Raw genomic sequence first — 14,761 nt, 5'->3', positions numbered from 1 at the left:
TTGAATACTTAGGGAAATGCAATTTAGCATTAAGTGGTGCTTGCTTCTCTCATCCCTGTTGCGATACCTGAGTATTCAACTAACAAAAACCACTTTTATCTGGTATACAAGTAATACAAACCCATTATTATCAAGTCAATTGATTGTTACAATGAGGAAAGGGTACTTTAACAAAAGACAGTCACTTGCATTTATCTTCTTTTAAATTCTGTTTAGGTGTGGAAGACAAAAGACAAATGTCAAGCATTTCTAGACTGGCTGACTTACAGACTAGACAGACTGTGCCATTGAGTCTAAAGGGGCTTAGAGAAGTGATTTCTTTACCAAGAGGCACTCAAAATACAATTGGCTACACAGAAAGGCAAGGATGCTCAGCATACAGGGCCAGCCTCTAGGACTGCAACAACAATCAACAACAACACGTCGTTGCATATACCCCATCAGATTTGCTATACAGTGTGGAAGTGCTATACGGTACAGCTTCCCTAAGCCTCCAATGCAAGCGCGTCTGAAACTGGGAGGATACTGGGGGAAGTTTGGGCTGTAGGTTTGCTTCCCCCTCCTGCACTCCCACTATGGCCATTCTTGTGTGGTAACGTTATAGAAACTGTTTAATTACTGTGCTCTCAACACAAGCAAACAAAGAAAACAGATGAAACTTCAGGGATAGCTTCTAACTCATAATTGAAGAGAAGATTATTCATTAGGATCTATGCAAGTCACTAAGGGCCACATAAATGGCCACTGTGTGGTATTAAGAAAAAAAATCTTAAAAGATATAAAACAGAACTCCTGCTCAGTATTCTACCTTCAACATAGCAACCTTTGCTGATTACTTTGAGAAGAATAAAATAAACATCCTCAGTTTAAGCCGTTAAAGAGAACACTCTAAATATACGCAGTTAAAGCTAACAGATTCCTCTTCCCCTTGAGGTAACTCGAGGTAAAGATAAATGAAGCCACTTTGGTCAGCACTAACACTAAAGTTCCCTAAGATTTAACAGCTGAAGGCACATCTGAGGAAATACTCCTTGCAGCATCTCTGAAGCAGTACATTAAATTACGCCTTTACAAAGATGAAATATTATGCAAACATTATTATGAACAAAAAATCCCTTACAGATCTGCACCCAAACAAGTTTCATCAGAAAACCAAGGACTGATATCAAAATCAGAAACACTGGAGAAACGCGTCATTCTTTACCACATTTACACGCAATATTAGGCAAAATAATCAAATCATACTTGGATTTAGCTTAGCTTTCCCTAAGATCCTGACTGAATCACAGTCTTTACTACACTTTCAAATGAATCATTTTTCATTTGTTTCATTTGCTATGTTTTGTCCTTGGCAAGAGATGCAACAGTAAAACATCCCAGCTTTCAAGAGTTCTTTGACTCTCTTTTGATGTCTTCACTCAAGCAGAGATGTATGATACTTACTGCAAAACAACTGCAGAAATGTTATCACCGATGTCAAGAACAGCAGCAAAAACTTGTAATTCTTGTCAGTTTCAGTGCTTCTAACATCATCTCACTGAAAATCTGTGCCTGCAGAAAATCCCACATGATGAAATCTATTTATTAAAAGCAGATTGTGCCAACTTTACACCAAAAATAATGCAGAGCAATAGGCATCTATCTGTTATTGCTATCAAGGTGTAATGAATACAAGAAGTCTGGAGGAGTCGGGAACACAACTCACCTTGGCCTACTCATTTAGTTAACACTGTGCTTTAGATTTGCTTTGATGACATGGAAACTTCTCCAAGTCTCTTTAAAACTGCATGAAGTGGCTAATGTCAAAAAGCATTCTTAGAGAGTCAGGTAAAGTGCTAGAGAAGTGCAGCTTAATGGACTAACTGGTAATGCAGTTACAGCCATGTTTGGTAAGCAGTGGAAACAGCCAGCCTGCAAAGCTTACAGCATCTTGCTGATACCCCACCATTACATTACACGTTTATACGTGTGTCAGCTGTCATTAGTGTGGCAAGAAAATAAAGTACAGAGAAAAGTAAGGCAGGGTGCAGGCTAGAAATAAATTAAAACACATATAATGTGTTAATTCACCTTTGCAAAAATATGTGTTTTCTATAGTTGAAGCATACCATAAAAACAAACAACCTGCACATGGATATCCATGTACATGAGAACTCAAGAAGAGACAACACTGCTTCTGCTACACTGGAAAAACAACACCAACGTGTGTTAAAGCCAAGGAGAAAGAGCAAGAAAGACCATTTTACCAGCTATATGTTCTTCACTGTTTATGTCTTTTCTGCATATAGTTGTTGAAGTACAGTAGTTACAGGTACACAGGTAGACTTCAGAGCATACTAACAGCTGAAACACTATGAAATAGGTTTTTATTTCTTAGTTTTGGGGAACAAAATGTTTCACAATGAGTTACAGGCAAGTCTTCACTTAGTCAAGAAATGAGCAAACAAGATTTCCAGAATCAACAAGCCTACACAGTTATCCATGGCCTGTATAAATACATACCTTCTGTATAAACAAACACACTGTCCTGCAGTGAGATGATAATTTGCCTCTTTAGAGCAGGCTCATTAAAGAGAAATAACATTGCAATAACAAAGCACAAGTGTGGTACTAATGAGAAGAACATGCTGCAAAATGCTAAGAACATCTGGTCTGTTTCTTGTTCTGACAGAGCATGAGTTGGAAACTGACCATCATAAAAAAAAGTCCTGTTTTTCTCTTCACAGCTCAATGGACTCTGAAGCAAGCTTGCCTCGTGTATTGAAGTCACAAATTCCTATGGGGCTGTGTTGTAACACTTCTAACGTGTATGTGGCCAAGTATCAAAATCTAAATATCAAGTAGAGCAGCCAGAATTATTCACTATAAATTATGATTTGAAAACCCCTCTCTGTTGACAGTGAGCTTGACAGTGACCTCTATAAATCCAAATCTCTCTCATCTGCAACATGGTCTATGAACAGTTTTGAGCCTATGTATTACTTCCAGATCTCACTTCATTCTCCCAGTATTTCACTCGTGTGCAAGGTAAAAGATCAGCTGTGTAACACAACAGCTATTTCCACTGATTCAATAGCTAAACCTTAATGAGGGAAATAACAGAAAACTGGATTCCTCTCTGACCATACGAAAGTACAGAACTTTAAAAATCTTCATAGGATATCTGCAGTTTATCTGAATGTGCATAAACAATAGGATGACTTCATTCTACAGCATCTTCTTTCTAAGGACTATTTGAACATCTGGATTGAGTCTTTATTGACTAGAATGAGCTTCATTCTCATCCAACAATAAAAAGGAATATGCAGTAAACATTCACATCCTCAAGGTTTTTTTTTCCCCAAAATTCGCAATATATATATGTTTTTTCTTCCAATAAAATTGAAATTATTCTGAGAAGAAAATTCTGTTTTAAGAAGTAAAGAAGTGTAAGAAATGCTCTGAAATCTTGCTTAGAAGACACATAAGATAGATCAGTTCTAGGAGATCAAGGCATATCCTGAAACCAGTCTCAGAATTGATGCAAAGGAAAGCATTCTGTCTGATATGAGCCCAGCTACTCTGTTCAGCTGTTCACCCGGGGAAAACACACACAATACCTTCTTCAGATATATAGGTTTTTTTTCAATTTTTGGTGGAATTGTGTTAGAAAATTGGTTTTTTTCTCTACTAAAGAGTCCCACACAATAAATAAGTTCAACTAATTGCTCCTTGCAAGCCCACATTGATTTATACTCTTTTGTAAATAAAGCGATATTCTGAAAGAAAATATTATTCATTATGTTATCTTCCTCATTTTTCTTTGTCTGAGTAATCATAAATTAAGTCAACAGCCATTTTATAATCCCGCAGTTCATTATCTCCCTTTGAGTAACAAGCTCAGAGCCTCAGCCTTGCTCTACTTTAGTAATAATTATAAAAATCAAAACCAAATTAACGTAATGTGCATATACACATTTTAGAACTTACATAAGAGCTTTGCAGTGAATCGGGGGCTGACTGGGACACTGCCATCATCACCGCCACTTCCCCTGTCCTCCATCATGAAACTTTAACATGCATTTTCCATTAAAAAGTTGCTTCAGCTCATGTTCACATACTCAGGCCTCTTTCTTCCTTTCTTCCTTCCTTTCTTCCTTCCTTTCTTCCTTCCTTTCTTCCTTCCTTTCTTCCTTCCTTTCTTCCTTCCTTTCTTCCTTCCTTTCTTCCTTCCTTTATCGTCCTTCCTTTCTTCTTTCGTTCTTCTTTTCTTTCTTTCTTTCTTTCTTCTTCTTTCTTTCTTTCTTTCTTTCTTTCTTTCTTTCTTTCTTTCTTTCTTTCTTTCTCTCTCTCTCTCTCTTTCCTTCTTTCTCTCTCTTTCCTTCTTTCTTTTTATTAGACACTGTGGTCATACCTCCCTAGCTAATTTTTACCTGAAATTTTTATCAAGTAACCGCATATTTAAATGGGCATTAAGGGGGCCTACAGGAAAGATGGAGAGGGACTTTTTATAAGGGCAGGTAGTGACAAGAGGAGAGGAAATGGTTTTAAACTTGAAGAGGGTAGATCTAGACTGGATATTAGGAAGAAATTCTTCACAGTGAGGGTGGTGAGACACTAGAACAGGTTGCCTGGTGAGGCTGTGAATGCCCCTTCCCTGGAGGCCAGGCTGGATGGGGCTGTGAGCAACCTGGTCTACAGCGAGGTGTGCCTGCCTATAGCAGGGGTTGGAACTACATCATCTGAAAGGTCCCTTCCAACCCAAACTATTCTATGAAGCAACAAAGTATTCAGATAATAGAATCTGCAATTAAGTTATCTAGTACCACAAGACTTAAATGAGGAGCGGCCAGCCCTCTCACAGAAGCAGACAAGTTTTTCATGATAAACACCTACAACCATACTGCTGTGAAGCGCAACTTCTCCAGTCCACTACCTCAGTCACTCTTAGCACAAACAGCACAGTTCTAACTTGCCTCCCTTGGAAATATTGCCACAGTTGCAAGATCTGCAGTTCCCCACACTTCATTACAATAGACCACAGTATGTTTGCTGGTATAATATACTACGAGAGATCATAAATAATTAAGAATTAATCACACTTGTCAAAGTAAATAAATGCATTCAGTGATACAGAATGCATGAATTTTTTATAGCATCTTTCTGCTTATTCATGAATAAAAAGTTTGAAAGCCTCACAATGGACTGCTCATTACAATACATACAGACTTGATTCAGTAGAGGTTTTCTTGTCAGTCTTTAGCATATCAGTTGTATTTCAACTTTAAGACTAAAGCTGCTGGGGAAGGAAAATGCTGAAGGAGAGGAGAGCAGAGGCCAGAGGGAGAGCACCTGAAGAACAGCACAAAGAAATGCCAGCCAGTAAGCCAGTTTCCAGACAGGCTCAAATTCAGCACATCGACACACGTGCACATGGTTTAGCACTATTTGCAAGGCTCTAACAAAATAGCAAATAATATTATTAAGCACTTAAATAACGTTTTCTCTCCAACTCTACAGATTTCTGAAACGGTGCATCTCTCTCCTGTTTCACACAGGAAGAAGGAACTGGGCAGAGGACCGGGGAGGAACACAACACCACTCCAACTCTGCCACCACAGACTCAAGATCCATCAACTTCAGACGTTTGGCTCTGAAAACAGACAGGTGTAGATGCATAGGAAAGAACAAACGGGCAAGGAGAACAAAAAAGGAGAACAAACAGTTTTACTTCTCCAGACTAATCTCTGGTCCTTTGGGGATATACTGCACAAAGACTACAAGCCAGAAAAGGAATTTCATAGCCATTAACTCTTTTTCTTCCCTGCACATACCCTGTCCATTTGTGTATACACAGAAGGCTTTTAGCACCATTAGTTGCCTCTGGGAAACAGTTCCACGATTCTCCTCAGCGTTACATACTGAAGGATCTTGCTTGGTTTGGTTTTGAACCTGACATCTCCTAATTTTACCTGATGCTGTTCAATTCTGTTTTAGAATAGGAATAAGGAATATTCCTTCTGCACTCATCCTTTCTGTGTTTTATGAAGTTTTGGGAGATTTTAAACTTCTTCACATCTTTCATAAAGATTTTATGGCAAAATCCATGCAGTCCATTCAGCATCTCTTCCAGGCTGAGCAGCACTTGTCAATTTAAGCTCTCCTAAAGAAAGCCATTACATACTTCAGATCATCCTTGTTTTCATTCCTTTAACAACTTTCCCAGATGTGATAAATTACATTTTGACGTATGGGATCCAGAAAATAAGGATTTGTTCTAGATGTAAGTGACCCAAACATTTATACAAGAGTATTTTCTACTTTCTACTCCCTTCCCAGTAAATTCCAACATGACATTTACTTAATGAGAACCAACTCATTAGCAGTCACAGGTTTATTCTTACGCCACAATCAGCTGGAGTGATTGCAACCACGTCAGAATATACTCCTCTATATACCAAAATCAGACTGTTTTTAGCCTACCAATTCGTATATGACTGTAACCAAATGTTGAGACACTTAAAACTTGTTCTTCCTTGCTCAATTCACGATGACGCATTGTGATTCCTAGACACTGAGCCGTACCATGCTGCAGAGGGCAAAACAAACAAAACAACCCCACAAAAACAAACAAAACTAAAGGTAACATAAAACTCCTTCCACCGTCTCTCTTCAGGAGATTCATCAATGGTTTCCTGCCAAACCTTTTGCATAAAAGGTATATGAAGCACGATGAATCATACTGAAGACATTTGTCTTATCAGTGTCTTATCATGGCTTGATAGCCAGGTGATGAGGATAACCTAAGCCATCTCAAAAGCTAGTTAGCTTATCTGCTTATCACTGTGTGTTACTGTCTGCAAGGCAGATGAAATGAGATTGAGATAATTGGAAGTGCAATTTGCAGGAACCAGTAGGGGTTGGAATTACTTGTGCTTAATTATTTCAGAATGAAACAGACCGCACAACTATCTGTGCCAAGCAGCTGTAATTAAAGTGATTTAAAATAGAGGGATGCTAGCTCCAAGTGTTGATTTTTCAAACAAGGTTTTAAATGCAAAGACTTCAGTCATCTATGAGTTGCGGACCTACTGTTCTATAGAGAGGCTCAAGAGAAAATTACCAATGTTCAACATACTTGACAATTATTAAAAGAAACACCACAACACATACAAAAAACCCCACCACCCATCCCAAAGACTTCATCCCAGCATCTCATCAACCTAAATCCGCCAGACCGATGTGATGTTGGGTATGTTGAATGAGGGCAAAAAGCAGAATACAAACTTCTGCCTATATTCCAGATTGAGAAAGGAAGGGGATAAAAAAAACTCCAACAACAAGAAAAGCCAAGAGGATAAATACAAAGGTATAACACTGCTGACGCATCATCAACATGCAGCACCACAATGACCTGGCCAGGCCCTTCACCAGGGATGATAACATCATCATTTACTGTTTGTCCTATTTGTTCCCATTCCAAGAAAGCAACAATGGCTATTTTCAATCCAAAACAAACCCGTTTTAATTTCTAAATTTCATTCGCAGACAGCTTTGCATGAGAATTAAAAAGAAAAAAGGAAAATACCTTCTCAGCAGCAGACATTGATTTACCTCAAACTTTTACTTAACTGTATCTTTGTATTATGTATTTATTATGTGTATGTCTGTTCTCTGATGTGAAGAGTGGAATATATTTGCATGTGGCACAAATATGGTCCACCCATAGAACCCACCAAAATGACTCAAGTTTGATGTTGAATCAGCATTCAAACAATTGACTGTGACACCTTGAAAATTAATTTGTAATAGATTTTTGGGAGAAGTACTGTCCTCTTGATAGAGATGAGAAAACAGAATCCAAGAACAGGAACAAAGGCTGCACTGGAACTTCTCCTTAGTATTTGCCTGAATGTAAAGCCTGTTATAAGCTGTCAGACTAAGAGTCTGCAAAGGCAAATGATATCCTGGTGCTGGCTAGTAATGAAAGGATCTGTCACTTGCAGATCACTGGGAGAGAAGCTTATTGAGTCCGAGGATGTAAACAAACACTAATGAATGTATTCTGAAAGAACTCACTCAACCCTTCTTCAATCTTATGCATATTTCTGGGCTCTATTATATTAATTTGTGCATCTTACTATCACAATTTATTCAGATGTTACATTAAAAAAATATCTCCTCTGGCTTGTTCTATATCTAGCACTTTTAACTTCATGGCTTCTTCCTAACTGCTCTTTGGTGCAAGAGCTCAAAGTTCTACCACTGCAGACAGAATAAAGTTTTTTTTAGTACAGAATCTGTTCCCTAACTCTGATAATCTTTGTTATCCTTCCCCGTACCTCTCTGTTCCATGTCCCTGGATAAAGCTTGTAGCCCTAACTCTCCCTCCTTTCCACTCTAGCTCCACTCTTATCAACACCACCCCAGCTCTAGAAGGAGAGGTTTCAAGCTGGCTCTGCTAACAGCAGAAGTCTTAATAACTTTCTGTTTTTCTAGGCCTAGGAGGATAAAAATACACCTAACAACATTTTTAGAATTTAAAATAATACCAAACTACACTGCTGTTCATGGATATGATTATAAGCAGGAAAAATAATTTAAAAAAAACAACAATGCTTTCTTCCAAGAAGAAAAATCTGTTAAATTTATTTCTTTTAATGATTCCTAGCTCTCCTTAAAGGCAAATATCCATATATGTTAAAGACAAGATTTATCTTTTATTTTCCTCACCAAACAGAAAACTTAAGCCCTGGACACAAAAACATTATCTGCAACTATTTGCAAATTCACTGTAAACTGCACTTAGAGTAAAGGTAAAAGCAGACTCAATGATGGAATTCATCTCTTTCAACAGCTGGATGACCTTAAGCACTTGGACTATTCTCATCCAAATACTGTTTGCCGCATACATCAACCTGATTCAACCTTTACATACTACTACATCTGATATTCTGCTTCCCTTATATGTCCCGCAGACAAAAGCAGACACTTCACACACAAGATGACTCTCTTTGTTCATCACACTGCATTTGTTTCTCACGCTGTTTGAATTCACTGTCTGCTGCAGTAAAAGAATTACAGCTGCCTAAAGTATCTTAAGAGGAAATGTTTGGCTGGCTGGTTTAGCAGCTTAGCTTCAGCCACTCCAATGGAGGCATAACACAGCTGTGTTCACTTTACCTTTTGGTGTATTCTCAGAGTGGTCTCTTTCTGGTCCATCCGGGATGTTCAGCTGTGAGATATCCTCTGCACTCACTCTTAGCCAGGCTTTGTTGGGGCTTTCCTGATCTTTCGAGGAAAAGGAATATTCCAGCTCACAAGGAGTCTCAAAATTGCAATCAAATACTGGAAAAAGAAAGCAGACACAGAACATACCAGGTTTATTCAGTTAAGGTTCCTCTGTGCTGGAAGGTAAGTATGCATGCACACATTTTTTGAGAAGAACCCAAAAGCCAGTAACTTTACACATCCTAGGCACATGGGACAGGTTGGGAGTTGCAGGGACTTCATCCTGTGAATTGCCTTTCTGTCTCCCCAGGTTTGTAAAGCTTCTGTGCAGTGTCAGAAGCTCCATCTGCTGCTGCACACTTCAGCCTCCAGGCAGTACCGCCAACGTTCATCTCCTACAGACATTTCTTTTGGAGACATCTCTCTTTTAGTAAAGAATTACCCTGTTGCTGTAGCTCTGAATCATTTTCTCATGTCCAATCTACTGTCAAACCATAATACAAGTTGCTATACACAACAGATATTGATAGCTTGAAATTTACGTACTTCTAGGTGACAAGACTGCTGAATTTCCTAGATCGACCAGTCTACTTTTCCGGTCAGCACTAAACACAATGCTCAGTAACCAACAGGAACTATTTATGACCTCAATGTTCCTGAAAATGCATTTGTAAAACCATATATATATATATATATATCATAGACCCCATTGAAGGGCTGACTGCCACTAAGGCAGGATCTGTATCTGAAGGTTGCTCCTTTGTGGAGTTTTGCTGTAAGCCTTCAACATTGGTGAGCATTTCCATTTATTATTGATTATTTTCATAATAATCTTACATAACCAAACATCTGTTTAACCCCTGTTTTCTTATTGATTGTTCAAGAGCCTTCTACAATGTCCACTGTAGAAGTGGAACAAATAATCTGAATCCACATTACTTAAATTAACTAATATTTTAAAACTTTAATTACACTCTCTATTAAACATCTGATTTCTTCGTGTACACACATTTTTGTACTTCGGGCTATTCTCCTCGTGATACAACATCTTGTAATCTGGAGGTTAATACCATTGCCCTCAATATAATTTTTTCTGCTAATTCATCTTTTTAATAGCAAACTGGAAGGAGAAAAATCTATTTCTCCAGTTTACATTTGATAGTTTTTTAATCACAAGATGGTCTGAATCAGAAGGGCTGCCCCCTTCCAGCTCAAACTACCCAGGGCCTATCCAGCCTGGCCTTGGGCACCTCCAGCAAAGTAAAGAATTCCTTCCTAACATCTAACCTAAATCTCCCTTCTTTTAGTCCTTGTCCTGTGACTTCTTTACATGGTCTGATAGCAAACCTCCCTTCTGTTTATAAGCTTCCCTCAAGAACTCAAAGGCAGCAATGAGGTCTCCCTGAGCCTTCTCCAAGCTAAACAAGCCCAGCTCCCTTAGACGTTCTTCATAGGAGAGGCACCCCAGCCCTTTGAGCACCTTCATATCTTCCTCTGGACCTGCTCCAACATCTCCATGTCCTTCTGATGTTGGGGGCCCCATCACTGAACACAATGCTCCCAGAGGGTCTGTAACTCTAGTCAAGTGAAGGCATTGGGCAGATGGTACAGTTCCACCACCTTCTCTCCTTCCTTCCCAACTGGAACTCCAGCTCCCGCTCTAAGATGAGCACTCATCACGTTGCCTCCTGGATCCAGCAGGATGAAGATCCTTCACCAGTGCAAACAGCTACAGAGTAGCCCCCAGCTGTTGGATATATGAATTTTGCCCCCTTTTGCCCTCCCACAGCCCCTGCCACCCCCTACCTGAGGTGCCATGCTCAAAGCTATCATTGCTACAAGCACTGCCCACTCTGCTCAGCACTGGGGTGGGTCAGCAGCACCCAGGTGCTCCTCATTGTGCACAGCTGTTTTGCATTCATGCAGCATTTTTACTGCTTTGGAACACCATGGAAACCCTCCAGCGTAAGGAATTCATACACAAGGATCTTACACGTATTTAAATTTGAGTGCATGTGTTGTTACTCGCTTTAGGTCTCATCTTTTCCATATAAATTTCATGATACATGAAGCATACTTCAGTCAGTTTAGGCAGCAGGGAGAAGTGGATATGTTCATGCTATAGGGTTTGCTACCATAATATTGTGGCTTTTATCTCTCATCCCCTAGTTGCCTTGGGTTGGAAGGGACCTCTAAGCTCACCCGGTCACTGTGATCCAGCTGAATGGCCTTTAAAACACATTATTCTTTGATAGAAGAGGAAACTGCTTGGTTTGTACATCTGAAGAGTGAGCTCTATTTAATGAAAACATACTTGCATCTTTCAAAGAACTTGATAGTCCTCCCACTCCCCTCCCTACACCACCAAAATAGCTGCTCTCTTCATAAGCTCTTATTTAAATTAGTCTCATATCGGACCAAAATTTCAGTTCTATTGTCCTATTCAGTACGAGAAAACGATGACAAAGAAATGCTATCTGATGCAACACAGCAAAGCCTATGCAAATAGAATTCAATCTTACAAGCCTAACATTAGTCAACTTCCCAGTACTAGGCTTTCCATCTCACATAATATCATCCACTGCAGACAGTGTAATATACTTTATATGAAAAAAGCATTACGTGTGATATATATTTTTCCATGATCAGCTGCTCTTGGTGTAGTAGCTGCAGCGAGCCCACATAAACCACAGCCCTAAATACAGAATCATCACAATGCTTCAGTTACTTGCACCAATTACCTGTCATTTTTTATGCCTCTGACTAAGAAAGGTCTTTCACCTTCCTTCGTGACTTTCTTCTTAACAGGTTTAAATGCAACACCAAATGCCTGGCTAAACTCACAAAGTAGTCATTTACCTCTAGAAGCTGAATAGCAGCTTTTGAAATAACACCACGTGAAAACAATTCCTGGTCCAAGAATCTTTTCATTTCCATCCATTTTCACCAGATGCTGGAGAACAGTTTAACTTGCTAAAGTCAATTTTACCATTGTTATACTTTTAAAGAGGAGACAACATGTGATGCTTATAATCAAATCAAGGTAAACGCCTGTTTAAGAAGAGTGGTAGGCATAAATTACCTTAGTTTCTGGTATACAGAAAGATACAGGACACCAATCATAGTCTGAAAAGTAAATTAAGCTACAAACCAATTGAAAAGCCAGTGGAATCTGTGCATGACAGATGATGTTAAGAGTCTTGTGAGCAATTCAATTTATATTAATCAAAGTAGCTACCAGCAATAATTGGGGCACAAACAACTAAAATATCTGGCAACTACATCTGTTTTAATTAAACAAACTGAAGTTTTCTGATAAACAAATGATTTAAAATAGCAGTATAAGCAATTTTGCAAAATAGAATAATCTGCAGAAATCCTTCTCTGTTGCTGCAGGTCAGATTATGGATCATTTGCTCTTTAGATGCTCTTAGATCCTTTGTGTACGCGTGTATCACATAAGCGTGCCTTATTTAGGATAAAAATCATTTTAAAGAGAAACATAAAGTGCCTGTACTTCTAAAGAAACTATTCCGGTTGTTCTTTCTTTGGCTGCTCAATAACAGACTAAATTAACTTGTTTCAAACCAAGTTCTCTTTCAAACACCAAAATATTACCTGCAAGTACTTTCCTCATAAGCTTCTCCTTTTGAGCTTAATGTCCTTTTCACCCCCAGCCTTCTCAGCCTCACAAATAGCTATTACTCTCAGCTGATCACCCTTTTGAGACAGTGTTTGCTTTCTTACCTCAATGAGACAGACAAGGGAGAGAGCAGAGCTGCTCTGTTCTCAAAAGGACGAGCTCAAAGATGTATATCCTAACTGGCAAGTAATCAGCTTAAACACCACTAATTTATCCTACACCTACAGATAGAAGTGCGCAATGTGGAGGTCACTTATACCGATCAAAATGGGGCCAAAACTTTTCTCCCGGGCACACTACACCAAACACTGGCAATCACAGCACCAGCAGTATAGAAACGGATAAAATATTCTTGCAAGGAATGTCTCTTTATACAAATATTGACAGATATTCCTTGTGGAGGAGACATAATTTAAATTGTATAGTAGAGATGCGCTCTGCTGAGTGAGCTTTGAGACCTCCATCAATACTCACTAACCTCTATTATACTCATGTTATGATGACTATAAGCTTTTAATTTATGACAAGGAAATGACAAATTGATTTTCCAGTTATTAATCCTAGGGACAAAGCCAGTTCCTTAAGCCTTTCCTATTCCCTCCGAGTAGAAAAGAGCAAAAGGCATTCAATCTAGCCTTGATTTCCCCATCAAGCCATTTCTATCCACCAATACAGAGGTACAGGTACGATGAGGTGATGCAAGGAAGCCTGCAGGCTGCGAGGTTACCTGATAGCAGCCTTTAAGTATCTAAAGAGGAACTACAGGAAAGAAGGGGGCAGACTCTTTAGCAGGGTCTGTGGTGACAGAACAAGGGAACAACGGCTTCAGGCTCAGAGGAGAGAGGTTGGATATAAAAGGGTCTTTTACAGTGAGGGTGGTGATGCACTGGGTCAGGCTGATTAGTGTTATGTTTGGGCACCTGAGGCCTTAGCCACCCCTAGCAGATACCTGCACTGGCAGTGACCACCAGTGCAACAATATGAGACAACTACTGGAGATTTTTGAGTCAAGCCCGGGATACGCTGCTTTCCTCCTCAGGGAAACCAGTGCTCTCCTAGCACTGGGAGCTTTTAAATTAACTCCCCCTTGGTAGGGGAGAGCTACAGCTGGATGGGCCACATCTTAGAGAAAATTACAATAATCAACTATTCGTTTATTAGCTGCGAGAATCTCAAAATGACAGCATATACTTTATATCCACCCAATTCCTCAGTGTGCATCAGGGACTGAATCACCAATATATGTGACAGCTGCTTTCTTTGGCGGAAATCAAGGTACAAAGAAGAGGGCCAGGACTCCTTTATCAATCAATTATAAGCACAGTCTTTCAAGACAGCTACAGAGAAAAGAGCAAGGAGGGAGTGTGGGTAGAAGCACAGCCAACAACAGCTCTCATTTTCATTCCTCCTGCAATAAAAGTGACACAGCTCATCCTCCACATGAGAAATATTTGCCCAGCAAGTCTCCCCTGCATGCAGCAAGGACGATAAGTGAAAGTGCACTTCCAGCGCCAGTCCTGACCCAAAGACCAAAGTACAGGCTAACAGTGGTTGTTAGAAAACATGCTCCAGTTGGCACAGAACAGTAGCTGGATGAACTGTCATATTTTGACAACTCATACAAGGGACCTCTTGCATGAAGTTTGAGACATCTCTGGAGAAAATCAATACTTGAGAGACAAGGGGAAAAGACATTTGTTGTCTCGCTGCATGTTACCCTATTACTGAAAAAATGTTGAACTGTCATTACATATTATCTGCAGATGAAAAGAAGTTATAAGGAAAAGAGTAACTAAAAGAAAGAGTTTTTTCCTTCTTCCTTGTTTAGCAGAGCTTTCAGCTTTGTTAGGCAAATGCTCCTTTGCCTGTGATTTTCCTCCCCATGGATTTCAGCACCATTACACACAG

General features: G+C 39.4%; 1 protein-coding gene across 4 annotated transcripts in view; it reads right to left on the bottom strand.

Moving 5' to 3' along the window:
- The window catches only part of ALK (ALK receptor tyrosine kinase), a 258,012-nt gene that overhangs the window by 180,994 nt on the left and 62,257 nt on the right, over positions 1-14,761 (bottom strand). For all 4 annotated transcript variants that reach the window (XM_015856918.2, XM_015856919.2, XM_015856920.2 and 1 more), the window contains exon 3: positions 9,163-9,327. In XM_015856918.2, coding sequence (XP_015712404.1) covers positions 9,163-9,327 — 165 coding nt within the window. The remainder of the gene's footprint in view (positions 1-9,162; positions 9,328-14,761) is intronic.

The sequence above is a fragment of the Coturnix japonica genome, chromosome 3 (assembly GCF_001577835.2).
Source record: "Coturnix japonica isolate 7356 chromosome 3, Coturnix japonica 2.1, whole genome shotgun sequence".
In the NCBI taxonomy this organism is placed as follows: domain Eukaryota; kingdom Metazoa; phylum Chordata; class Aves; order Galliformes; family Phasianidae; genus Coturnix; species Coturnix japonica.
This window is presented reverse-complemented; position numbering and strand designations above follow the sequence as displayed.